The following is a 27,322-nucleotide window of genomic DNA, read 5'->3' as shown; positions in this document are numbered from 1 at the left end:
CAACTTGATCGTATTCAAAATAAATTTCTAAAAATGTTGGATGGTAAGCTTCATTTAAGTTTCAACTCTTACGAAGAATCTTTAGCCTTCCATAAATTATCTTCACTTAGTAAACGTAGGAATATATCAGATTTATGTTTTTTGTATAAAGTTATAAATAATATGACTGAGAGCCCTTATCTTCTTGCGCAGATACCTTTTCACTGTCCAATTAGAATCAATAGGCATAGTCATACCTTTTATAATCCAGCACCAACAAAGAACTATACAAAAAATTCCTTTATTTATCGAAGTTGTGGAAAATTTAATGAATGTTGTACCGACCTTGATATGTTCTACTCCAATCTTTCAAAATTTAAAGCTAAATTGTTCGAAATCTTATAAACCTAAAAAAGTAATTCTATTCCCTGTGCTTTCCTTTTCTTTCTTTCCTATCACTGCCATCTCCTTTTCTCTTTATCCCATCCTTGTCTCATGTCTCTTCCTTTATATAGACCTCTCTTATGTATAGTTGTGAAGAACTATAATTGGTACTCATGATTTTATTTTTTGTATTCTGTATGTATCATATATTGTAACTGTTGTTCTTCCTTCCAATAAAAAAAAAAAAAAAAAAAAAAAATATATAAAAACGTTAAATAATTCCTTTTTTCTGACTTTGAAATGAGGCCGGCGCAGGAGATAAAAATACCCTTCCCGTCCTTAAGCATCAATCGACCGAACGGGCAGAAAAACCGTTCCCGTCTGAAGTGTGTTAATTTTAGTTTTGTTTGAAATGAATTAAATTATATATACGTGTATACATACATGTTTTTTATCAAGTGTAAATATTTTACATTTCTTTTGTTTTATTGAATAACTTCTAAATATTATTTCCAAACTTATGTGAAATTATACAAATGCACATGTCACGTGAATATCAAAATAAAACAAAATGCATAGATACGCTTAATATTTACTCTTATCATAGAGATGAAAAATACTGATGTCAAAAAATGAGCGAAGAATCTATGAAGTTTTGGAATCTATGGTCTATACTATATGGACACTAGTATATAATCTTTGATAATAGCAATAATTTATTCTACGTACAGAGCCTAAATTGCAGTAAATATTTGGGAAATATTATGCAAAGGGCTCTATTACGAAGTATATAACAATGTTTTTTTCTTTTGCATTTCACAAACGTAATTCATATGTGTAACAAAAAACTTGTTTATTAAATTTTAGTTTCTAAATGTTTAAACAGAAATGCTTTGAATTCCTACAGCTTACGCTAAATCTTTTTACTGCATAGCAGCGATCTTCTACATATCGCTCACTCCTTTCAAGAACGTCATAAATCAAAAATCGTCAATTTTCAGTCGTGCATGTTTTCGGATTGCCCAGAAAATGTACTATATCCCAGCAAAAGTGGCATATTTTTAACTTAATATTTAACCGCTACAGGGCAGAAAATGTTGTTTTTGCATTTTTAAGAAAAGGTATTGTTTAATTATTTTTTAAAATATACAAAATATTTTTCAAATGGAGAAAAAACCTTCAGTTTTACCTAAAAAGATCTGTTGCACAGTAAAAAGTTCAATAGGTGGCTTGATATTTATTTTTAATACATTATTACGTGGCTTGGGTATAGGTAATAATAACTCGTAATTAGGATGCAATCGGTTTATTCAACAGGTCGCCATAACAGTACAATGACAAGTGTATGCAGTCTTCCCTGCCTCAATCTCATAAGGGATATAACGTAAACATTCCCCGCGTACACCCCGCCCTGCCCCTAGCGGGCGCTTGGGGTCATAGTTCATCTTGCTACAAATATTACGCCGTAACAACATTGTGTTATATTTTTAAGCTTTAAAAACGTTCTCCTGAAAAATCAAGTTTTTTGATTTAGGACGTTCTTGAAAGGAGTGAGCGATATGTTTTTATGTGCCATCTTAGAAGAATTCACTCACTATTTAACACAATCTTGTTTTATTAACACATTGTTTGCAGGGAACGCTTAAAAGCGTCTTTTAAATACAATTGATAGAGTGGGAGACGCTTATAAGCGTTCTATTTGTTTACTTTTGGTAGAGTGCAAGATACCAAAAAACATTGTACAGATCGGAATTGGGTTTGCAGTTACTTTTGATTAATATACGACCCTAATAAGTATACTAATTACAGTCGGGGTTGATGAAAAAACTGTCTGACAACAATGTGTTAAGGTAGGCCTTAAAATTTTTGTATAATTGGCACAAATTTTTCTAGTTTTGTTTGTTTGTTGTAAAATTGTGGATCCACATTGTTAATAACAGAGAAACAAAAGGAATATTTTTTTTGTATTGAATAGAGGCTAAGTTAAAGTTATCAACACAAGTTAAAACGTAAACGTTAGCCCCAAAATCATGTTGGAATATAATTTTTTATTATCCAGTAATAAATTTGATAGTTATTTAATAAAATCTATAATAATAATAAACCATATCCGCTCCCTAGGTGGAGCATATGGAGTCCACAAACTGTCTCCAGGCTTTTCTGTCGGCTGCCAGCTCCCTTGCATCCTCCCAAGTCAGATCCGCGTCCCGAAGTTCTGACGAGAACTGCCGACGAATTGTCAGCAGTGGTCGTCCTGGGCGGCGCGAACCTGATGCCTTGTAAAAGAGGCAAGCTTGATTAAGGCTCTCAGGAGGCATGCGGAGTACATGGCCAAGCCAGCTGAATCGCCTTTTCTTGACGACAGTTGTGACCAAGATTTGCTGCGTCCTATAAAATCTATAAAAGTCTTTTTTTAAATATTGAGGGTTTTTTCCTAAATATACCCAATACGAAAACTATAGCCTCTGAATTTGTCAATTATCTTTATACTATTAGTTACTATGTGTATGGCAGATATTGTGGAGGGGGTGAAATAAAATAGTAAATCATCTGAATAATGTTATTTATTAATAATCATACACAAGTTAGAGTACAGCCCAGTTAATACATTCCTTAAAATATGGTTATAGACTCGCTATTTATTGAAGTATGTATTAAAGTAATTTTAAAAAATGTGTATTTAAAAGTCGAATATGTATGGAACGTGGAAAACACGGGCGTGGCGGAATGCTTAACCGGGATCTACTCGGGACTCCACCTTCTACACGCCACCTTCTGTAGCGGCGGTGCCTTCCTCCAACAAAGGCGTTCAAACAAACACCTTTATGGCTACCTTAAAACAAAATGTGTATGCTAATAATCATATTGATCAACCACCATTCCGAGACACCTACATTGGGAGCAGTACATCACTACAGCCTCACCGGCTGTACTTAACCCAGAACGCCGGCTGTACATTATCGGGAGAGTAGGTACCTTGTTTCCATTATATTCTCGATAACCATAAAATATTTATACATTTAGAAAAACTTATTCGTAGAATTGGTGGGGACGCTACTGTCGCCATTTTTATCATGTAAAATTTTACACAAATTCCAAATAAGAAGTCAGTTCCATTTTTGTCCGTTCTACGGATAAGTTTGTCGGTGTGTATTGATTCGTTTCCATTCTCGGCAGGCTTGTGGCAAAGTTTACGGCTAGTGAACAATAATACCAAAATACTGATTTCTTTAAAATCCCAAATCAAAATCTGTGTCTTTTTTTTGTTTTACAAGTTTTGAACATTGATCATTTTTGTTAACATATTTTCCTGGTGACATTAAAGTGTTTCAAACACTTGTACCAATAATAGATATTTTATTTAAGATTAAATTAAAATGTTGCAATTTCAAACACTGGGCTTAATAAGTTTATACTGCATCTAGTTTATTATTACAAAAGGAAGCAATAAATAAATATAACAGATCCCCATAGCTCTTTTGCTTTTTAATTCTAATAAAAAAAGTCCATAGATACATACTCAAAATCCAGTGTGTAAAAGACGTAACAGTAAAAATTCATTAAAAAAAAACTTAAATGCAATTAGATCATTTCAACATTTAAAGACGGGAATCGGCTCATACTTTCAGACAGTCCTGGGTTAAATGCTCCCGAAATAAGGGTTCTGCGGTGTGATGAGGTTAAAAAGTCATCAACTGCAAGGCTGAAATGAGGTTCCAACTTCACTTATTATAGCGTTACTTGATTAAACATCTCTTTACATCAATCGGGGCGACGTGCGCCCGTCTCTGCAAAGAATAATCTTAGAAAAGCATCTTCTAATCGTTAAGTGTATAAAAGATGGCCTCCTTATCGAGTTTCTCTACAATTACCTTATTTAGTTAACTCCGTGTAAACACTTCCATCTACTCCTCGAGACTTGCCTGACAAAAGCCTTAACTTACCAACACCGGATCCGTAGCATCCGATGTTGCCTTTAACAATAATAAAATAGATACAAAAACAATACAATGTATCTTCAATGATCTAAAGCTGAAGATAGTTCATAATACAAGTGGCGGCCTCGCTGTCTTGTTCACATTGTTCCTATTCCAACTCATTTACAGTCCGTTCCAATCCTTATTCACACACTTTGTTCCCCAAATACAAACGAATGCGGTATCTACAAAGTGTGATATGCTTGCGAGTTGTGGAGGAGTCGGAGTGGATGGGAAGCGGTGTCACCTCGTGCATCCTGCAGGGAGTCCTGTGGAGGTGTGGTCACACCGGAAGCGAGTCACATTGCACGCCGCCCGCGCGGTTCTTCTCAGAGTCCCGCGGGCGCTATTTAATATCTATCTAAATTTGAAGGCGCTTCGAGATGCTTTATTAAAATAAGGGAGCGTGAGATATAAAATAAAACATCGCAACAGTAAATAAAATGATTTTCCTACTTAAGAATACGAATTAGTCGTATCTCATCACTCGCATTAAGTAGTATTTAACGGAGGGATAAATCCGCTGATAAAAACGCCTCAGTGTTCTAAGCATTCGTGTCTTCGTACATATAAATAAATCAAATTTATGAAGTATGCAATTTATTAATGAAATACTATGGAAATATTTATAATTTGATAAGCCTCCCTCGTAAAATTTGCACGAGTAGAATAGTATTTTTGTATGAATCTATCGTATATACAAGGAAACTTGCGCAACACACGGCGAGGGAGGCCGCGCTCGGGAATATACTGGGGACCGCCGCGGCGGCCAGTAAATGCAATATAAAGTGGTCTCTCCCTAGACACTGGCTCAGTGGGTGGCGTATCACATGCGTCTCGAGATATGGCGGCTCCGCTCCCGCCGCCTACAGGAAGTAGTCGGGGGTTCTTCTGGTCACGTGCGGCTCTCCGCGGCGCGGGGCCGGGTCGAACTGGAGGCTGCAAGCAGAGGGGGGGGTTATTACCTGTTAACTAACAGGCCAATACTCGCAACGAGCCAGCACAGTGCAACCATACTCACAATGAGTACTTGAGCGCGTCGTCCAGCTCCATGATGGCGGCCTGGTTGCCGCAGCGGTAGCAGTAGTTGGGCGCGCTGAAGATGGTGACCACGTTGCGGTCGTGGCACCAGTTGTAGCCCTCCATGACCAGCTGGTGGGCGCGCGACACGAGCGTGAGCCCGTTGCTGTGGTTGAAGGTCTCGGAGATGTCGTGGCCGAAGGTGTAGCCGGCGCCGCGCGGCGAGATGCCCCAGCCGCCGCGGTCGTCGGGGTCGGACCACAGCAGGTCGCACATAGGCCCCTCGTGCGGCACCTCCTGCAGGCGGTCCAGCGCGCGGATGTGGTCCAGCGTGTCGATGGAGGGCGACAGCCCGCCGTGCAGACAGAAGATCTGCCCGTCCACCAGCGCCGTGAGCGGCAGGTAGTCAAACAGGTCCGTGAAGAACTTCCACACGTTGGCGTTGCCGTACTTGCGCAGGCACTCGTCGTAGAACCCGTACACCTGCGTGATCTGCCGGGACTCGTGGTTGCCCCGCAGGATGGTTATTCTCTCCCGGTAGCGCACCTTGAGGGCCACCAGCAGCGTGACCGTCTCCACGCTGTAGTAGCCCCTGTCCACGTAGTCTCCCATGAAGAGGTAGTTGGTGTCGGGGGAGCGCCCGCCGATGCGGAACAGCTCCATGAGGTCGTGGAACTGCCCGTGGACATCCCCGCACACCGTCACTGGACATTTTACTTCTTGAACATTCGATTCTTTAGTTAGAATCTCCTTGGCCTGCAAATGCAAAAATAAACATATTTCACATAACTTCACGCTTAGGCAATGGCAAAAATATAAGTACATATTACTTAATGATATGTTTTTTAAACATATTAACACGTTGTCGTCGGGACACGGCATTTGCCGTTTTTCGCGGACTGTCGGTCAACTGCGGGACACGGCAAATGCCGTTTTTGTCGACTGTCGGTTATCGGCGGGAAACGGCAATATATAGGTTTGTTATCAGCGTGAAATAAAACGCGTTGAAGGGTAATCTGCTACTTGGGTGCTAGGCGATAGTCTGTTGACGTTATTTGAGATGTCTTGTCCAGATTGGCTAGTGTGTCGCTTGTAAAGGCATCCCCAGAAATCTAGAGTTTTTATGCGATCTCAATCTCAAGTTTAGTTTGAGCCATTTCACGTATTGGACTATTTTTCATACCGCTCACACTGTTTTGTTTACTGTTTGGTGTGTTATTATTTGAATATATTAGCATTGTATAGGGAATGATACCTCGGAGGGGAAGACTATTTTTTATAGTTTACAATGTTTCTAAAATTGTGAAATACGGAATACTTAATTAAAAATTATGATTATAATTTATTTTTGATGATCAAATGTCATATATGATTTCTTTGAAAATTTCAATCGAAAATATTATTTGGTTTAGAAATTGTGTCAATTTTAAGAAAGCGATATATTTTTGCGCCAATCGCGAGAAACACCCGCTATAGGCTAGAGTCTATTGTTTGAAGCGCCCGACTACAATGTGTTAATATATAATGAAACAGACAAATATATATTAGAGTATTGACAAGTAAATACATTTTATCTTATTGCTATATCATGCAAAGATTTTGATCAAGGATTTTGCACACTGACCTTAATATTAGTAGTCCATTTAATGATAGTGTACATATATTAATGTTTTTATTGGGGGAAAGTCTTTCGACCGATTTTATCAATTTATTTTGTATAAACAGATTTTATAATGAGAAATTGTTATTTATAAATTTCTAAATCTTTGTAGATTATAATATTAAATTAAATTATTAATATTAAAATTAATAATAATATAACCCTTATCCGCACCCCAATGGTGCATAGGGCACTGTGTCATATAAACGCAGTGTTATCTTGATCGTTTACACATGAAGGAAAGGTGATCGGCCCTCCGCTTCAGGTACCAGTCCATGGTAATATTGAATAAATATTACAGTGAAAAAATCACTTATATTTATTTTACCCCCCTTGGGAATCGAACCCGGGACCTCCAGAACGGTAGCCGAGCCTGACCATTACACTACGGAGGCGGACAAATTAATAGTTAAATTAATTAATAATTTATTCATTTTGACATCCCGACATGGATGAAGAGGAATACGGTATTTAGTATAAGAGGAATACGGTATGAAGAGGAATACGGTAGAGGAAGTCTGGGTATTTACAGGGCTTATGATATGTCAAAGGCAAGTTAAGAGATCACTTTACACATGTGTGACATTCACCATTCTAGTCATGATTGACAAGCGCACTACCTTAATTTTTACACTAATTAAACTCATATATCATCAATCTCATGACACTTCACGATTGAGTTCACAACAGCCATCTATGGATGGATTAAGAAGGCTTTTATTCAGCAGAGACCCTTTTATTTAGATGTATTCAAGATCCTATGTGAATAAAATAACTGGTCAAATTATAAACTGTATAAAAAAATCATGGCGATTGAGGCGTCTTCTGGTATGTAAAATAACCCGGTTAGAATCTTGACTAGTCGATTTTAAAAAGGATTTTTTTTTTACAATCAGCCAATTTTCAACTATAAACTTATGAGCGATATATAGTCGATACTATATAGTCGCTTATGAGCCATCTCCTTTTTTCATCACAATTACACGGAATTGCATTTATAAATAAACAGATGTGCAATAAAATATCACTTAGCCAACAACCCGATAATTGCTTTCTTATTCATACACAACAATTCCGTACAAATATGATATGAAGTTCAGGGAACGTTGTTGAACTTTAAATATTAAATTATTGACTATCGTCAATTAGACCAGTGGTTCTTGTGTCGAAGGTACCGAACCCCACCAGTTTCAAATGCGCGTTCACCGAACCCTTAATTGTAAAAGCGATATTACTATATTGATATATACCTTTCAAATAATAAACTAGGTCTATTGGATAAATGAATACATCGTTCTTTGTATAATTTTTCATAATATTTTATATATTCCTTTCAAATAATAAACTAGATCTATTGGATAAATGAATAACATTTTGAGTGTGTCCAAATACTTGTTCACAAAATCTGGATTATCTCCAATTACAGGAGTTATTTTTATTTTTTTATTTTTTTTAAATTGGTTCATATATAAAGAATTTCCAAGAAATTGAGTAGTGTGGTTGTCAATAATGGGTAGAATTGGTGAATGTTACACGTGTGTAAAGTGATCACTTAAACCAGCCGATGACGGTCGTCAGCCCCGTAAATGCCCAGACTTCCATATTCTTCTTCATCTTTGATGAGATGTCAAAAAATAATATGATAAATGAATACATGGTTTTCTTTTTTTTTTAATAGATTTATATTATCCACTGACACGTCGTGATGGAATTGCATTTTAATATATTATTAGATTAAAACCAATATTTTTAGCTTTTAACTTTATTTTTATTTGACCAGCGACCGGGTTTCGTCGTTACCGACATCATCAGACTGGTGATGTCTGATGATGTCGGTAACGACGAAAACCGGTCGCTGGTCAAATAAAAATAAAGTGGAAAAGCTAAAAATATTGGTTTTAATCTAATAATATATTAGAATACATCGTTCTTTGGATAATTTTTCATAATATTTTATATATTCCTTTCAAATAATCAAACATCTTTAAAGGATTAATCCTTTCAAACATCTGTTGGATAAATGAATATATTATACGTCGTATCTTTTTTCATAATATCGTACAGTAAGTCGGGTGTGTGTTTTGACCTCCGCCGAACCCGGGAGGCTGACTCACCGAACCCCTGGGGTTCCATCGAACCCAGGTTAAGAACCACTGAATCAGACTATTGTTCCTATGCAGAATAAACCATCTCAATTTTTTTCATATTACATTCCAAAGAGTCCCCCTTTCAATGAGGCAACTAAATAAAAAATAATCAAAGAGATAACCTTATCAACATACGAATATATCTACCATTTAATATTTCAATTCGTGACTCAATAAAATATATAAACAATTCATAATACAAAGATTGCTTTCTTTATGAGATAGGTTGATTAGACCAGTGTTCTGCAAACTTTTTCTATTCAAGGTACACCTACCAAATTAAGGAATTGCAGAGGTGCATATTTACCATATTATGTTAAATGCGAAATGTGAGCCTATTTAACTGAGCACAGGCAGTAAAAATTTGGAGCAATTGTGTTATTTTGACGAAACTAGGCTTTTTCCGCGGCACACCAACTAATCACTACGGTACACCAGTGTGCGGTACGGTACACCACACACTTTGCGGAACAATGGTTTAGACTATCATAACGTCAGAGCAACCTACGATTCATACATCATATCGCTCACCCCTTTCAAGAATGTCATAAATCAAAAATTGTCAATTTTCAGTTGTGCATGTTTTCGGAATGCCCAGAAAATGTACTATATCCCAGCAAGAGGCATATTTTTAACTTAATATTTACCAGCTACAACACAGAAAATGTTGTTTTTGCATTTTGAAGAAAAGGTATTGTTAATTTTTTTTTTTAATATCCTAAATATTTTTCAAATGGAGAAAAAACCTTCAGGTTTTACCTAAAAAGATCTGTTGCACAGTAAAAAGTTCAATAAGTGGCTTGATATTTATTTTTAATACATTGTGTTATGTTTTTAAGCGTTAAAAACGTTTTCCTGAAAAATAAAGTTTTTTGATTTATGACGTTCTTGAAAGGAGTGAGCGATGAGTAATCCACTTGCAAACCACGTTATGTTAAAAAAAAAAGTTTTTCAGCCAATGGTGGCAATTGGTAGAAGATTTAAAATATAAACATATATTTTTTTATTGAACATGGTTACAAGTTAAGTTTTTTACAATTTCAATTAATTTTCTAAACATTTCTAACAATCTTAAAATTAAGAACGCAGTTCTCTCCAAAAAAGAGACTGAGCTCTTGTGTTTGAAGAGGCACACTTGTTATTACAATTTGCAATTTATCTATAATCTATGTATGACATAATCTGGGAAAATGAATTATATTAGGACTGTAATGTTGTTGAAAAATCAATGCTGTTGCAAAACTCGTTATGCCAACCGACAGGACACTTTAAAAAATCTCCAAGTTACTGTAAACATACTAAGTTGAGTAGTGATTCATGCAAAATTGTGGAAATCGAGGGTCAAAAACGTACTAGAGTTACCTGGATCTTGGCACTCTAAATTTAATGCCTCTAAAACAATTTTTTTTTAAAGAACAATTTTTTTTAAACCCTTATCCGCACCCCAATGGTGCATAGGGCACTGCAGTATATAAACGCAGTGTTACCTTGATCGTTAACACATGAAGAAAAAGTGATCAGCCTTCAGCTTCAGGTACCAGTCCAGGATAATATTAAATAAAATTAGAGTGAAAATATCACTTATATTTATTTGACCCCCCCTGGGAATCGAACCCGGGACCTCCAAAATGGTAGCCGAGCGTGCAGACCAATAAACTACGGAGGCGGACAATTAAAATAAAATTAAAATACTGTAGAAGAAACTGATAGTGAAGAGCCTTAAATGTATGAAGGACATAGTATTAAAATTGTAATTTCTTAAGAGTAGATAGGATAAAAGTTTAAATATGAAACTGTTTCAAAACTGCCTATGTTGATTGAATACAGTTGTATTGTATTGCAGTTGCAAAACTATCTGTTTAAAGCACTTCTGCAAAACTGTCTATGCTTGATATTAAAATGCAAATTAAATGATAATTAATAAACATTGATTTCGTTTCTTAATATAAATGAATTTGATGTGATCCTAGACTCAAGTAATACGCAAATAAATGCGCCTTCATGTCTTAAACATTTTCATCAGTTTCCTCAACTAATTGCTTTTGACATAGCGTGATTTGCAATTGGACTACTCGTATATGTACAGCATGTCGCTCACTCCTTTCAAGAACGTCATAAATCAAAAAACTTGATTTTTCAGGAGAACGTTTTTAAAGTTTAAAAATATAACACAATATATTAAAAATAAATATCAAGCCACCTTTTGAACTTTGTATTGTGCAACAGATTTTTTTAGGTAAAACCTGACAGTTTTTTCTCCATTTGAAAAATATTTAGTATGTTAAAAAAAATAATTAAACAATACATTTTCTTCAAAATACAAAAACAACACTTTCTGCCCTATAGCGGGTAAATATTAAATTATAAATATGCCTCTTTTGCTGGGATATGGTACATTTTGTAGGCATTCCGAAAACATACACAACTGAAAATTAACAATTTTTTATTTATGACGTTCTTGAAAGGAGTGAGCGATGTGCGGGAATAGGGTTAAAACAAAAAGTTTTTTTTTAAATCACTAAATTGGCACTGTTATGAAAATATTAAGGAAGAAATCTTATCACAAAGTGTGAATTGATTACCCGTCTTTGCCTCACTCACTTTAACCAATGTCCAATCAATCTAGTTGATGAGCCAATACAAGATTTTCCTCTGACAGAATCAATTGTCTCTAGAGACCGACTTTGCACAGACATGAGTAATACGTCACATAATACTGACCAGTTAATTCACATCAGCACTTGATCATTTTTGCACATTGTATTTTTGTTTGCAAAATCTTGTGATCATATACCGCTCATTTGGTGCAACAGTGCGTAATTACACTATTAGAAATATTACAGGAGATGCCTATTCAGATGTTGTAGCGACAGAAATGGCGCCAATAAGTGGCTTGATATTTATTTTTAATACATTTTATTATATCCTTAAACTTTAAAAATTATCTCCTGAAAAATCAAGTTTTTCAATATATGACGTTGTTGAAAGGAGTGAGCGATATGAGAACAATTATACATATATTTATTTACCATTCCGGGAGTAATGCCATATATGTATGAAAAGCACCAACCTTCACCAGATGAGTTCTAGTGTAAACAGTAGCCTATAATAGTTTGTGTGTGTGTGTGCGTGTGTGGTTTGTGGGTTCATTTTATCAAAAAAAAAACAATTATTTCACTGGAAGTAATCCATACCCAAATTAGAGATCAAATTCAATAACAATCGAGTCAAAATGCCAAGATAAGACAAGCAAAGGAATATTTTAATGAGTAAATTATTATCAGTGTTAACGAATTGTGCAAACCTTTGCACAGTGTTAGTCACTCACACAACTAAACATGAATCATTCCGGCTGATCAAATACGATAATAATAATTTCAAAGCGTTCGATTTCGTCCTCCGAATTAGATATTTCAAATCCAGTAGTAAACTAGTAGACCGTATTGCCCAGTGTTTATAATCATACAAACAAATTTATGTTTATTTATAGACGGTATAGATAATTAATGGGGTGAGCAAATCATTGCCAGACTCGTGTGTTGATATACGTAGCCGCGAGGGTATTTAGTGGCAATTTATTAAAAAAAAAACATCCATCAAATCCAATAATGAATGTCCTTGTGACCTCTGAGATTTCAATGTCATTCTAATATAAAGATTTTCTTCTCAATATTATTAATATTTAAACCTTTGATTTGAAATTTTAAAATTTACTTTGTTTTTACATTTTTAGTCCGCCTCCGTAGTGTAATGGTCAGCACGTTGGGCTACCGTTCTGGAGATCCCGGGTTCGATTCCCAGGGGGATCAAATAAATATAAGTGATTTTTTCACTTTAATATTTATATAATATTACCCTGGACTGGTATCTGAAGCGGAGGGCTGATCACCTTTCCTTCATGTGTTAACAATCAAAATAACACTGCGTTTATATGGTGCAGTGCCCTGTGCACCATTGGGTGCGGATAACGGTTTGAAGCATTTTCAGTTTTATATTTTTATACAAAAATGTTATTAATATTAATATATAACCTCTCACCGAGATTTTTATGTCTACCGGTTTCGAGACGTACCTGTCTTTTCGTCAGGACAATCACTACAACAGTGTGCAAACAATACTACCCGTCACTACCATAGAACTATTACACACTAACAACTACACTATGAAGTGCTATGGTGGTATACAATACTACCTGTCACCACATACCACTATTCACTATTCATTGTGAAGTTGTTAGTGTGTAATAGTGCTATGGTAGTGACGGGTAGTATTGTTTGCATGCTGTTGTAGTGATTGTCCTGACGAAGAGACGGGGTACATCTCGAAACCGGTAGACAAAAAATCTCAGAGAGTGGTTCTATACTAATATTACTAACATTTTCGTTAGTAATATTAGTATAGAACAAATATACTAATATTACTAACGAAATAAAATAAATAAATAACGAAACAATTAGAAAATATTAGTATAGTATAGAAAAAAATATAAAAGTAATAAAGATTTTCATTTACATTACACAGATTACAATCCTTCTCACTTTTTCACATTTTGATACTGTTTGTCACTTGTTTTTCACGTGGGTCAATATAGAAAATAAGTATTTTCCCTCCTGAATATCGAGTTACCCCAAATGGTACATTAAGCCAAAGATTAATGACCTTGTCCTCCTACAGTTTACAATCAAAATAGTGCTACACCAAACTGAGATACTCTATACCTCTATACTCTACACCAAACTCTATACCAGTAAATACAAATTAAGATGATATAAAATATAATTTATATTTGAAGCACTAACTTTGTGATTTTTCATTTATTCGAAAGACTTTATAATTAAGTTATAATTAAGATACCGGTAGACTTTATAATTAAGTTATAGTAAAATATTTATGGTGATTTTAAAACTAAGTTACATTCTAATTATATGATATAAGATAAATACAGCCAACCCGAGTAAGTTTGAACATTTGTTATCTTCGATTTGCTATTGCAATGGTTTAAACCGAGGACTTTTTTCCATGTACCGCGGTGGAACGGCGTTCTGGCACCATTTTTTCAGGAATACATATATTTTTTTTTAATTTTCAAAATCAATCAGATGAAACAAATGTAAAAATGTTAAAATATGGTTTTGTAATAAATATTCAAATGATATTTTAATATACAACATTATGAGTGTGTACTTGTTCAAAATACTTGTTTGACACACTCAAAATGTTGTAAATAAATTATCTGGTCAAATTATAAGCTTAAATAATAAAAATTTAAATGGTATTTTCTGGCGTTTCTCATGTGTGTGATTATAATCCAGGATTCGGACCTCACATACTAATATAAGAGTTTCTGCTTAATAAAAAAGCTTCTTTACATCTCACCAATAGATGTCTCTAGTGAAGTTCTAGTGATTCATGAACAAGGTTTCTAAATTGGTTCATATATATATAGAACTTCCAAGAATTTGAGTAGTGTGGTTGTCAATAATGGGTAGAATTGGTGAATGTTACACGTGTGTAAAGTGATCACTTAAACCAGCCTATGACGGTCGTCAGCCCCGTAAATGCCCAGACTTCCATATTCTTCTTCATCTTTGATGAGATGTCAAAAAATAATATTTTAATATATTTTTTTTAGTAAAAAGCTTGATATGAAGTGAACCAGAATATTTTTTATTTAAAAAATAAGCAGCCCTGGTTTAAACTATATTCAAATACTTGTTTGCAAATGCCCAAGTTAGGGCTTTAGGTGTAAATTTTGTAAGTGCTACATCAAATACATATTTTAGTTTCGTTCCTTTAAGAAATCATCACATTGATTACCCCATGAGCTAGCATTAAACACCATTGAGTGTATTAAAAAAATAGGCATAATATCTTTGAAAATGTTTTTTTCCTTTTGCAACAGCATAGTTGTAATGATCGAGATCACAAACACTTTTTTTGAGGTTGTATTTTTAAGAAAATGGAGCCATATAAATTGTCCAAAATAAGTATATTACTAATGCATTCAAATAATGTATATCAAGTTACTAAATTTATCAATTGTATCATTAATAGAACCTATATAAATTCATACCAAATATAAAACAAAATATTGATTTTGGTCAATTGTTTTTGATAAAAAGATGATTATCTTAATGTTTTGTCCGCCTCCGTAGTGTAATGGTCAGCACGCTCGGCTACCGTTCTGGAGGTCCCGGGTTCGATTCCCAAGGGGGGTAAAATAAATATTAGTGATTTTTTCACTGTAATATTTATTCAATATTACCCTGGACTGGTACCTGAAGCGGAAGGCTGATCACCTTTCCTTCATGTGTCCTTTCAACTATCAAGATAACACTGCGTTTATATGACGCAGTGCCCTATGCACCATTGGGGTGCAGATAAGGGTTTTATTATTTTTTATTATCATCATCATAATTCTTTCTTAGGATTGACAATGATAAGATGATTTGTAGTATTCTTAGTTATAAATTAATAAAATAAAAACTTACATACTCATTTTTGAGTAGGTTAATGTGAATGTTAGTGTTAAACGTGTAAATGTGAGTTTTAAGTTACACACTGGAAATACTGGAGAAGTAAGATCACTGTAGCATGTCTCTACCGGACAGTAAATAGAATAAAGATGTCATTTGTGCATACTTAATACATTTATGTACAACCACTAAAAACTGGTTTTGTCACAGAATCACTGAGAAAACTTTATTTGACACAAGCAATAAATTAACATTTTACTTAGCAAATTACTCGGAAATATCTTGCCATTCGGTTCACATGATCAAAAAGTATCATAAACAATATTATCACAAAATGGAAACCGATAAAACAATGTTTTTGAATTTATAAATTACGCCGATATGATCATCGCAGATAATTTTCAAAATAGATTATTTTGCACTGTAGCGAATTAACATTTTTTTCAAAAATCAAGCGCGGACCTAATAGATAAATATTTAGACACTTCTGAACAGGGGTGTGGTGGGTGAAAATGCATTTCGTTGTGGAAAATATAGGCCGAATTAAACAAACGATAAAAAGAAATACCGCGATCAGAAGCCCCGGCTGTCAAAACGCCAAACCCCACGATTCATCACACTATACGCCTAACACTAGCAGGAAATGGCAATGAATACGAGGTGACAATCAATCTAATCGGAAAAAGATGATTCACGCACAAGGCAAAAGATTCACTTAAAAACACGGATTTAAATCAAAAGTAAACACATATTTATATCAACACTGTAAATAACACTTAAATATGATGGAATAAAACCAAACCGAGTAATTACCTTGTCGCATAACAATTTTACTTGGGTTTCTGTCAGTTGCTTGCAATCGTTTAACTGCTCAATCCATTGCTCCAATTCCTTCAGTGAAGCTTTTTCCTCCATATTGTGTGTCTAAATAATTAACGTACGAGACGTTAATTATGAATAAGGGGGGTCTTATACTTTTACACTACAAAAAACCATGCGAACTAAGCAATACAGACTACCCGCAGCGAGTTTTAGCCCACAGCTCTTACAAAATGGCGCAAATCCTACGTGACGTCATGCATGCTCTGGCGATCGCAGCATACTCTAGCGATATATTTTGAAACATCAAAAAAGTAAAAATTATGAATTTTAAAACGATATCCAAAGAAAGTAATATTTGAAAATTGTATTTGAATGTACTTATTTATTACAAGAAGCTACACCGTTTATCCTATTCCAAATATTTATTTATTTATTTTAAACTATTTCAAACAAGAAAACTATTTTAAAAACCCATAACACGGAAAAAGCCAGAAAAGCGTTTTATTTTATCTATGAATTAAGGAAAATCGAGTGTATATTGCCAGTATTAATGACATATGGTACATATTTACTTGCTCTTGAAAAATGCACAAATTGATTTCCCAATCTAAAAAATAAGTAGGTATTAAAACTGGAGCATTTCTTTTGATAATTTTTATCTCCCTTATAACAGGACTCTTATGCTGTACGAACGGTAGGTAAGTTACTTAAAACTTAAAAAAACATTAATACAAATTTTGACCTAGTAAAAACCCTTTACTTTCTATAATATATAATGCGACTACTTCTACTACCATAACATGTACATGATGCAGCACCACACTCCTTTGTCCTGATATGCACTCCTCGTTTCCTTCTCATCCATACATCTAGTCATACATGCCCTCCGATAACGTAGACTTTTGACACCACCAGATTTTAGGTTCTGATTGATGTGATCGTGCCAAGTCTTTTTCAGCCATCCTTGTTCTGTTCTATCACTCACATTCGCCACATATATTTTTTTATCCTATCTCTTTCCACATGTCCATTCTATCTTAAAGAACTCTTCTTAATCTTTTCAATTATCTCTTGTTCAGCCTTATGGTGGGACTGACTGGAGCCATTTGGTCGTAACGTAACACGTTACGATGCGAGCATTCATATAGTCAGTACAGTGAGCCGAGCTCTCCATCCATAGTCGGAACGCTCGCCGCGAGTGACGTTACGACGAAATGTTCTGGTCAGTCCCCACTTTTACATTATTTTTTTGTATCTTCATTTTTGATTTTATTACAGAATGATTTTCCACAAATTCGTCTTATGATGGGAACTGACTAAAGCCATTTCGTCGTAACGTAATACGTTATGATGCGAGCATTCGTATAGTCAGTACAGCGAGCCGAACGCTCCATCCATAGTCGGAGCGCTCGCCGCGGGCGATGTTACGACGAAATGCTCCGGTCAGTCCTCACCTTTAGGGAGTGCATTTCAACATTGTTCAATCTGCTTTCATCCTTCCTTTGGCCGTTCTATATTTCGCTTCCATGCATCAGTGTCAGTACCAGCAAACCGCCAGGTTTGGGTTCCATGGACATATTTGAATTTGCAATGTGAACAAATTGACTATTCTGGTCCTTTTAATGGAAAATCCATAAAACCGCAACCAATTTTATTTTACTCAGATTACGGCATTTTTTTGGTTTTTGAATACAGATTATTCTATTTTTTATTCCGACTGGTTTAGATTAACTTCAATGGGCTTAAAAATTCGTAGCTTCTTTATACACAAATTTTATTGTACACAATAAATAATAAACTAAGCCACTAAAAAATTAAGGCGACGTATAATTTTTCTATTTTTTTTCTTCACATATTCGAGAGTTTCCTCTGACGGATCGACCCTCATTCTTATTCTGTGTCGTTATCTTTATTGTTTGATGGTTGGGACCATCCCCTCTTTTTGTCTTCGATACATTTTATGAAGTAGTCCTCCACCTCTCTTCAGCTCCAACTATTATACAAATGCATCGCTCAAATGTGGATCGTAAAAATTAGGACGTATTGTATACTGTAACGCCATTAGGGCTTCATGGACATATACAATAAAATACCTGAGTTTGGGTTTGTTATCTAGATCCAACTTATGCAAACTCTGGTAGGTAGGTACTGCATTTTTATTAAATCGTAGGTAAATACAAGTACGGTCGACGAGTTTTTATGGTAAGTTACGTAGTTTGTCTCTGGTTAAGAGTGCCGTTTCCGTTCTTTTTCTCCGGTTGCCGTGGTCGCCGCTAGACGTGCAACCGTTTGCGGGAAGATTTGTTGATAATAATGTCAGAAACATTGCAATTGCGTGGTAAGCTAACCGGCCACAATGGTTGGGTTACGCAAATCGCCACAAACCCCAAATATCCGGATATGATCCTGTCAGCTTCTCGCGGTACGTACTTTCAAAAACTGTTTTGACTTGCCACTTGACACATTTTTCATCCATCCAATCCTCTATGCGGGGACCTTATTTAAGCATTACATCCAATCAAAACATGTGTCCAATGTATTTATCATTTTAATGATACATATATTTACTGTAAGTACGATGTATTTACCAATTTTCGTAATGATGATAATTAAACTTAACCACGTGACGGCTGTGAGCGGTTAGCGGATATGGGACTGAATTTTATGGGAGAAAGCTACACCGATTCGGTTTTATTAGTTTTTTTTTATTTTCTGATTATTCGTAATTTTTCAGACAAGACCTTGATCGTGTGGAAGCTCACGAGGAACGACATAAACTACGGAGTGCCCAGTAAGAGGCTGTACGGTCACTCTCACTTCATCTCCGACGTGGTCCTCTCCAGCGATGGAAACTACGCCTTGTCGGGCTCCTGGGATAAGACCCTTCGCCTGTGGGATTTGGGTGCTTGCAAAACCGCTCGCCGTTTCGAAGACCACACCAAGGTCGGGACTAATTTTCAATCTGGAATAACTTAGCGCCTTTCCGAGGCAGAAGAAATCTTGTCTGAATTATATTAGTGAAGTGTGATAGTTTTGTCGCCCATGCGGGGCAGAAGAGGACGCGTTGTTTAGGGCTGGACTCCTCGGGGGAGGGGAATTTACTGGCAATCTGTAAGTAGCGACCAATAGAAGACAAATACTAACATTACTAAGGAACCTGTGATCTAGTAGCTAGACTCGATTTCCACAAAAACAATTATGCAGCATATTTTGATCTAGTTTTTTGCAGAAAGACTAGCTTCAGCTTCAATTGTGAGACAAAAATGTCTGCAATCAGTCTGATTTGTGATCCCACAATGCACCTGTTTGTCACTAATTCAAGATAACCTTACGCCACAAATGGCGTTTTTTTGGGTTCACTTCAGTGACCCTTAAGGTTGTATTTTACAATAATAGCGCTATACTACATATTATCCAATAAACATGTAGTTTTCAATATTTTCAGCCAGTCAAAGCATTTAATACTTAATGTGTTGGTGTGGTTTAAACATTTTAATATTAAAAAGGTTAAGATTTGAAGGTAATTGCGCGATTAAACAGGTTGATAGTCTCTTTAGAAAGCAGTAAAGCACTGTTTAACTATTTGAATTGAGCTCTGTTATACTAATTTCGTATACTTCGTATAAGCGTAAACTAATTTCGTATACTTCGTATAAGCGTATACTAATTTCATTAAATCAAATTTAGGTAAATGTTTAAATCAGAACAATTGTAGCAAAAATTTATTCATAAGCATGTTTCAATACTTTTTTATATTTTAAATTTTATTCTGGTTTCGACAGTATTTTAAGTATTGAATAGAATAGGAGTTATTAATAATTTGTTGTATTTGTATGACTTAACACGTTGACTGCCAACTGCGAGGTAACTCATAGATTGCGTTCTTTTCTAGGACGCTGACTACGAGTTATCTCGCTCTGTATTTACTTGCCATATTCATGCAGCTATGATAAAATTCCTAGTATATCAGTGCTAATATTTTAGATGGCGCATGGGAAGAGAACAAAAAATCCATGCTGGCTTACATGAACAGAAAATATAATCATAAAAAAATCAAGTAAAAGGATATATTTATTGTTTGTGAAATTGGCTTAGAATGGAATTTTTCAAAGTTGCCGCGGCAGTCAATGTGTTGATAAATGACGGGGTGTTAATGAGTATTTCCCGTGCAGGATGTCCTGTCCGTGGCGTTCTCGGCTGACAACCGTCAGATAGTGTCCGGCTCCCGGGACAAGACCATCAAGCTGTGGAACACTCTGGCCGAGTGCAAGTTCACCATCCAGGAGGAGGGCCACAGCGACTGGGTGTCCTGCGTGCGCTTCTCTCCCAACCACACCAACCCCATCATCGTGTCCGCCGGCTGGGACAGGGCTGTGAAGGTGAGTCCGCACTAGTTGTCCTAGATCTCGAGCATTCAAATCATCACGCGCTCAGGCCTGGACGCCTCATACTCAAATTTTTTTTAGAATGCTTATTGGATTTTATTTGTTTTTTAGAATCCTTTTTTTCAACTCCTCACCTTTCAATTCTTCTTTTCAAAACCATGTATTTATGTAGAAGAAAAACTAATTTTTTCAATACAAAAGCGGTGTTTTAACCTGTCCAGGAGTGAGTTTTTAAAAAAAAAAATTTACCCATAATTTATATCATAGTCGATGCTATAAGCAACACATTTTCTTAATTTAAAAAAAAACATTTACACCAGTAAACATGATTTATCGCAACATTGGCAATTTTGACATATTTCGTGTTTTAAACATGTTTTGATATAAATCACATCTTAAATCATGTTTTGGTCGTATATATACGACCATACTCCTGGAAAGGTTAATAACAAAATTCAATCACGTCAAATGTTACGGTGTCTTGTGAAAAACATCCGCAATAAGCGCAAATAAGACTAGGCACGATAAACCAGAAAAGATTGCAAAAATTATGCAAAATTCTGTATTTTGTACAGATGCCATGTGTTGTATGTTCCGTGAGTTAATTTTGAAATTGTTACAGGTGTGGAACCTTACAAATTGCAAGTTGAAGATTAACCACATCGGGCACACGGGCTACCTGAACACCGTGACCGTGTCTCCCGATGGCTCTCTGTGCGCTTCCGGAGGCAAGGACTGCAAGGCCATGCTGTGGGACCTCAACGAGGGCAAGCACCTGCACACCCTGGACCACAACGACATCATCCAGGCGCTCTGCTTCTCCCCCAACCGCTACTGGCTCTGCGCCGCCTTCGGGCCCTCCATCAAGATCTGGGATCTGGAGAGCAAGGAGATGGTGGACGAGCTCCGCCCCGACCTGGTCTCCCAGTCCTCCAAGGCTGTGCCCATCCAGTGCCTCTCGCTGGCGTGGTCCACTGATGGCCAGACCCTGTTTGCGGGATACAGCGACAACACCATCCGAGTATGGCAGGTGTCTGTCTCTGCTCGATAAACCTTTGGCATTTACATTCTTTATTATGTGTAATCAAATAAAATTTATTCCTGAAATATTTCTTTTATTTACAAAAAAAAACACCTGTGAAAAGTTCTTCAGATTAAATTAATTTCACACGCGCCATTGCTGCATCAGTGGATTGTCGATCGCATATCAGAATTTTTTAAAGCTGTGTTTGAGAGGGAATTTGGAAGATGTCACTAGAAATGTGTTTACAGCTTGATCTTGTTACAGATCAATACAGACATACACACTGAAAAGGGAGGTCTACGTTGCAATCAGTGCATACATTCGTAAATGTTAGGAGAATTGTACTGGCTTCAAGCCCGGGGCCTGTGCACTATGAAACTAACTAAACTCAATGCCTTTGGTTGCTGTCATCTCACTCTTGTCATGCGCAGGACAACCTGCTCTGTCCATCATTGATAATCAATCAAACCCCACTGCCTACTATAAAAGCTTGTGGGGGGGAGAGGGGGTCATGACGCAGTTCACTGATTTAGAACATTTTAGCATGATATTGTTGCTGATGCCCATGGACTGGAACCCCTAATGGAAGATTATATTTAAGGGTTTTAAAAATATTTATTTATTGATGAATGTTAGCAAATCCAAAATCATGGTTTTTGAAAGAGATGAATGTAGATCTGAGTGTGAAATATTGGTAAATGGGGAGATTTTGGAACAGGTAGATGATTTCATATATTTGGGTAGTATGTTTTCTAGGGATGGAAAGATTGATAAAGACATAGAAAGGAGAGTGAATGCTGGGAACAGAGTGAATGGTGCACTAAAATCAGTTTTAGCAAATAAAAATCTATCGGCGGAAGCTAAACTGGCAGTACACAATGGAGTTCTGGTTCCAACCCTTATGTATGGAAGCGAAGCATGGAGTTGGCAAAAGAAGGATGAATGCAGTCCAAATGCGATCCCTCAGACGAATGTGTGGCAAAACGATGTTTGTAGATGTTCGAATGATGAAATAAGGAAAGAATGTAAGGCTGAGATAAGCATTATCGATAAAATTAAGAAAGGTGTGTTGAGATGGTTTGGACATGTGGAGCGTATGAGTGAAGAAAGAACGGTTAAACAAATTTATGGAGCGAATGTAGTTGGAAAAAGAAGCAGAGGACGACCGAGGAAAACTTGGCACAATCAGGTATGTCAAATACTTGAAAGCGGCCGGGTCAGGAGTCGTAATAATCGTCGGGTATGTATGAGGAGATGCATGAATGTAGAAGAGGCAAAGAATGTTTGCAAAGACAGAGTGGTGTGGCGTTCGATTCTCTCTGCCTACCCCTGCGGGAAGCGGCGTGATGGTTAGTTAGTTAGTTTTAAAAATATTTTTTGTCAAATAATAAAAAAATATTAAAAATCAAATATATTTATTGGTATAATAAAATATACAAGTACAAAACAAATATGTATGTATATAAATAAATAAGTATCAACTCCTTAAGGTGGAGACTGACTGGAGCAGTTCGTCATAATATCGCTCGCGGCGAGCATCCGAAACTACGGATGGAGTGCTCGGCTCGCTGTACTGACTATACGAGTGCTCACATCGTAACGTAACACGTTACGACGAAATGCTCCAGTCAGTCTCCACCTTTACATTACACATACAGAATGACCCATTCAAGTTCTCATTCTTCCCTTGATTTTTTTGTATGACGAGCTATAATCAAAAAATTGTAGCGTGACGTGTGTATTGAATCAATCACATTACAAAAATATAAATAAACCATTGAGTTCTGATTTTCATTAAGTCAATTTTAGAGGACTTACACAAAAACAAAAAGCCATACGTCATTAACCACACTAAAAGCGCAAGATCAAAAACTGAAGGCAAAATAAATATTCCTCGTGTGAGATCTTCGTTTGCCCAAAGACATTCAAATTTTATGGGCCCTCGAATTTATAATATGCTCCCACAAGAAATATTATGTTCAGTTGGAAATAAATTCAAAATGCACACAAAAGAATGGCTCCTAAAAATTGGAAGATCCCAGCTGGAGCAGCAAATAAATGTTTGTGTGTGATTAATCTATGTGTCAGTGTTTTATAATTATATAATCCTATTTTCTAATGTTATAATATTACTCCTTTAGATTTTACTTTTCTTTTAGTTAAACTCTCTATTTGCTTTCATTTTATAATTATTATTTCATATTATTTCAGTCTTACCACTTTTAAATTATCATTAAAAATATATAAAGCTGTATTATAAAAATAATAAGCATACCCTGCCTACCTCAGAACAGGTATCTCCAAATACCTAGTGAGGATAGACAGTGTCCAATAAAAAAAAAAAAAAAAAAAAAAAATATATATATATATATATATATATATATATATATATATATATATATATATATATATATATATATAAATATGTAAAACTTAAGTTACTTTATCGACCTGAGACTTCTGTGGATCCACCTATTGGCTAGATTATATAGTGAGTTTAGTACCATGGGAAATTTAATTGAATGAATCTGAAAGGTGCAATAATTTTAGAATTAAAAAAAACAATTCAATTATGATCCCAGGGATTTTAAAAGCGAAGATGAAGAAAATCAATGATTAATTCAATTTGTTACGCAAACTTAAAATGTGCCTCAAAGCTAATAAGCTCAAGGCTAACTGATGAAGGAACGGCACATATAATAATGAAACGATGATGATCTTGGAAGTTATTTATTGACTTGGCGTTTAATGGGGTAAAATGTTTCACTATAAAAACAGTGCGGGACAATACATGTTCCCAAATTCAAAAACCGCCATCTGCTTATTGCTTGTTTTGCCATTTGCTGATGCATCCGTTGAAAGAAAGTTCAGTGATCTTAAAAACAGAAAACCAAAATCGCGTACATACAGAATAGATACTGTGGTATATCTTTAATGGCTACCAGAAAAGGTATTAAAAACAAGGGGTAGTTTAAAATTTAATCCACCAAATTTAACAGTTCATTTAATGTTAACAGCGAAAATATGGCAAAAAAACAGTGACCTAATAAATATGAATAAATTAATTTTATTTTATTTATGTTTTGAAAGTATATTTTTTACGTTGATATTCTGCTATTTTGTAGCTGATGAAAATCTGCCACCATAATCATGGAATATATTCTTGTAGATTCATGTTGCAAACGCTCTCGTCAATCTGACAACGTAGCCACCAATAAGGGTTGTCTTGGCCGGCTGACGGTAAAAACGGACAATAGATTTGGCCGGCGACGGACATAACGGTAAAAGTAGAACAATGGGGGTTTCGTCCCGGCAACTGACCTTACGGGAATTAAAACGACCGTCGCTCGGGATACAAGGCTAAATGTTACTACCTGCACGCTAACCCTCAGCCGTTTTTGACATCCTAAAGATTTGAACGCAATTGTGAATAATTATTGAGTAGGCGACATGCAGAAAGATTCGATACTACTAATACCATCTAGCGTTAGCGAGTATCAGCAATTAGATACCATTTTGTAGGGAATAGGTGCGTTTCCCAGACAAAATTGAAAAACTAATGATGATTTCATAGAAATCGCTAAAGAAAAAAATAGTATTTTGTGGATATTTTGTTGACAGTAACTGATCACACTTTTTATCTTGTCGATTACCATTCGGTAACAAATAATTATTTGACAATTAAATAAGGGGGTGATAATGTGTTCTCCCTTTTTTAATCAATTATAAGGCAATTCACAGACTAAAAGTCATACTGGAAGCAATTTTAAGCGGGTTCAAAGTTGATCCTGTAATTTTACATTTTTCTGAAGCATATTTATGCTTCAGAAACTGCTCGTGTTTATGTGAACCTATATGATTGGCATCCTATGACGCCAATAGGCATCCAATGCAGTCATCATCGAAAAGGCATTATTACCAATCGGATACCTTTCCGGGGAAACGGTTGAGGCTTGCAACAAACATTTTAGATGTAACCGCCAAGATTTTGCAAGGAAATTTTCCAGGGAAAGTTTGACCACCTTCTGCTCAATTCAGATCCTGTGCTCAGTAGTATGCAAACTGTCAAAAAAAGAAGTGGATTTTATCCGAGACCCTAGACATGTTTGTATCTGCGAAATCCAATACATAATTAATTGCCAATTAGAAGAACACCAGCGATGCGATGTGGATTTCTGACGGCCACGTCCATTTGGCAATGGAGAACTAGAAGAGAAGGTAGTTATACTTAATTTATAAAGACAATAAATATAAAAAGTGTCCATTCTATCAATCAGATCTCTAACAATGGTTATCAAGTAATTCACGCGCTGGGATAGTGACGTGAGTGTATAAAACTTTTACATAAAAACAATATACAGTAATATGATAATTACATACTGAATTTCTAAAGAGAATCAACATTAAAAGTCTCCGTTGGACCAATTCACTCGCTTAGACGTGATATCGTTGTGAGTGCAAGTTATGCTACCTAATACATAATATATCCTACTAATAAATTAACCACCAATGAGTCCATTCGCCAGGAACTACGCTTGGATGGCTTGTCTCTGGCCAATATCTGTACCCGACGGATTCTCCAGTTCTTTGGACATGTTGCGCGTGGCAGAGGATAGCCTGGAACGACTAGTTGTGATCGGTAGCCTGGAGGGAAAGAGAGGGAGAGGAAGATCCCCTACACGATGGACAGATCAAATTAAGGCAGCAGCAGGCACCTCAGTGGTTGGAGCGCTACGTGCAGCGCAGTCAAGGGATAACTGGAGAAGAGTCATTGCTTCTGCAAGGGTCACAACCCTCAGCAATGAGGATTAAGACGGAGAAGAATAAATTAACAATTAACTGAACAACCTTCATTATGAAGTGTCCTTGGAAGAATTTACGTGTTGTGTCTCGCTTGTGATTAAAATCTATGCTCCATTCATAAACCTTTACGCGCAAACGTCCAGCTTTAAACTTAACCTTTTCCGACTGGTCGACGAGAGCGCTTGAAAACATAAATAATTATTCCATCTAAGTATCATTACGATTCTTAGTCTCCAAACACATATTAACGCGTTTCTTTGCACGGACGGTCGACATATTATCTACCAGTTTGCTGAATTCCAGGATACTCAGGATCGTTACTCCTAGTCCGTTATGATCCCTTCAACCTAATTCCAATTTGTTAAAGAAACTAAGGAGCTCTCTGTGCAAGAATAATCTTATTTAAAAAATAAGGTAAGTCATTTGATACCATCATCCTGTTATTTTAATAACCGCGAAATACGAGTACAACAATCTTTACAATTAAGTATGGTTGGCAGTAAGGTTTGCAGTGCTCTCCGTGATATTCATTGCAGTAAGTCCTACATTTGTAATGAGATGAACGATATACAAACGTGTTTATCTAAACCAGTAGACACTAGCAAATTTGAATTTGCTAGTGTCTACTTATCTCCTCTTCATTCG

General features: G+C 35.9%; 2 protein-coding genes across 2 annotated transcripts; one reads left to right on the top strand and one right to left on the bottom strand.

Moving 5' to 3' along the window:
* Positions 1–2,909: 2,909 nt before the first annotated feature.
* Positions 2,910–16,690, bottom strand: LOC148311049 (serine/threonine-protein phosphatase 2A catalytic subunit beta isoform). Its single transcript, XM_088257329.1, has 3 exons — positions 16,457–16,690; positions 5,362–6,116; positions 2,910–5,279 (listed from the first exon to the last, which is right to left on the bottom strand). Exons 1-3 carry the CDS (start codon positions 16,556–16,558, stop codon positions 5,207–5,209), a joined length of 930 nt encoding a protein of 309 aa, XP_088113455.1. The 5' UTR covers positions 16,559–16,690; the 3' UTR covers positions 2,910–5,206.
* Positions 16,691–18,711: 2,021 nt separating this feature from the next.
* On the top strand, positions 18,712–21,957 carry LOC148311048 (small ribosomal subunit protein RACK1-like). The gene is made up of 4 exons (XM_088257316.1): positions 18,712–18,887; positions 19,200–19,408; positions 20,638–20,844; positions 21,473–21,957. Exons 1-4 carry the CDS (start codon positions 18,779–18,781, stop codon positions 21,899–21,901), a joined length of 954 nt encoding a protein of 317 aa, XP_088113442.1. The 5' UTR covers positions 18,712–18,778; the 3' UTR covers positions 21,902–21,957.
* Positions 21,958–27,322: the final 5,365 nt, after the last annotated feature.

Source organism: Brachycentrus maculatus, unplaced genomic scaffold (genome assembly GCF_059751285.1).
Source record: "Brachycentrus maculatus isolate JH-2025_06_01 unplaced genomic scaffold, ASM5975128v1 h1tg000078l, whole genome shotgun sequence".
NCBI classification, from domain to species: domain Eukaryota; kingdom Metazoa; phylum Arthropoda; class Insecta; order Trichoptera; family Brachycentridae; genus Brachycentrus; species Brachycentrus maculatus.
Note: the sequence above shows the minus strand (reverse complement) of the source record. Positions and strands in the feature narration are given on the sequence as shown.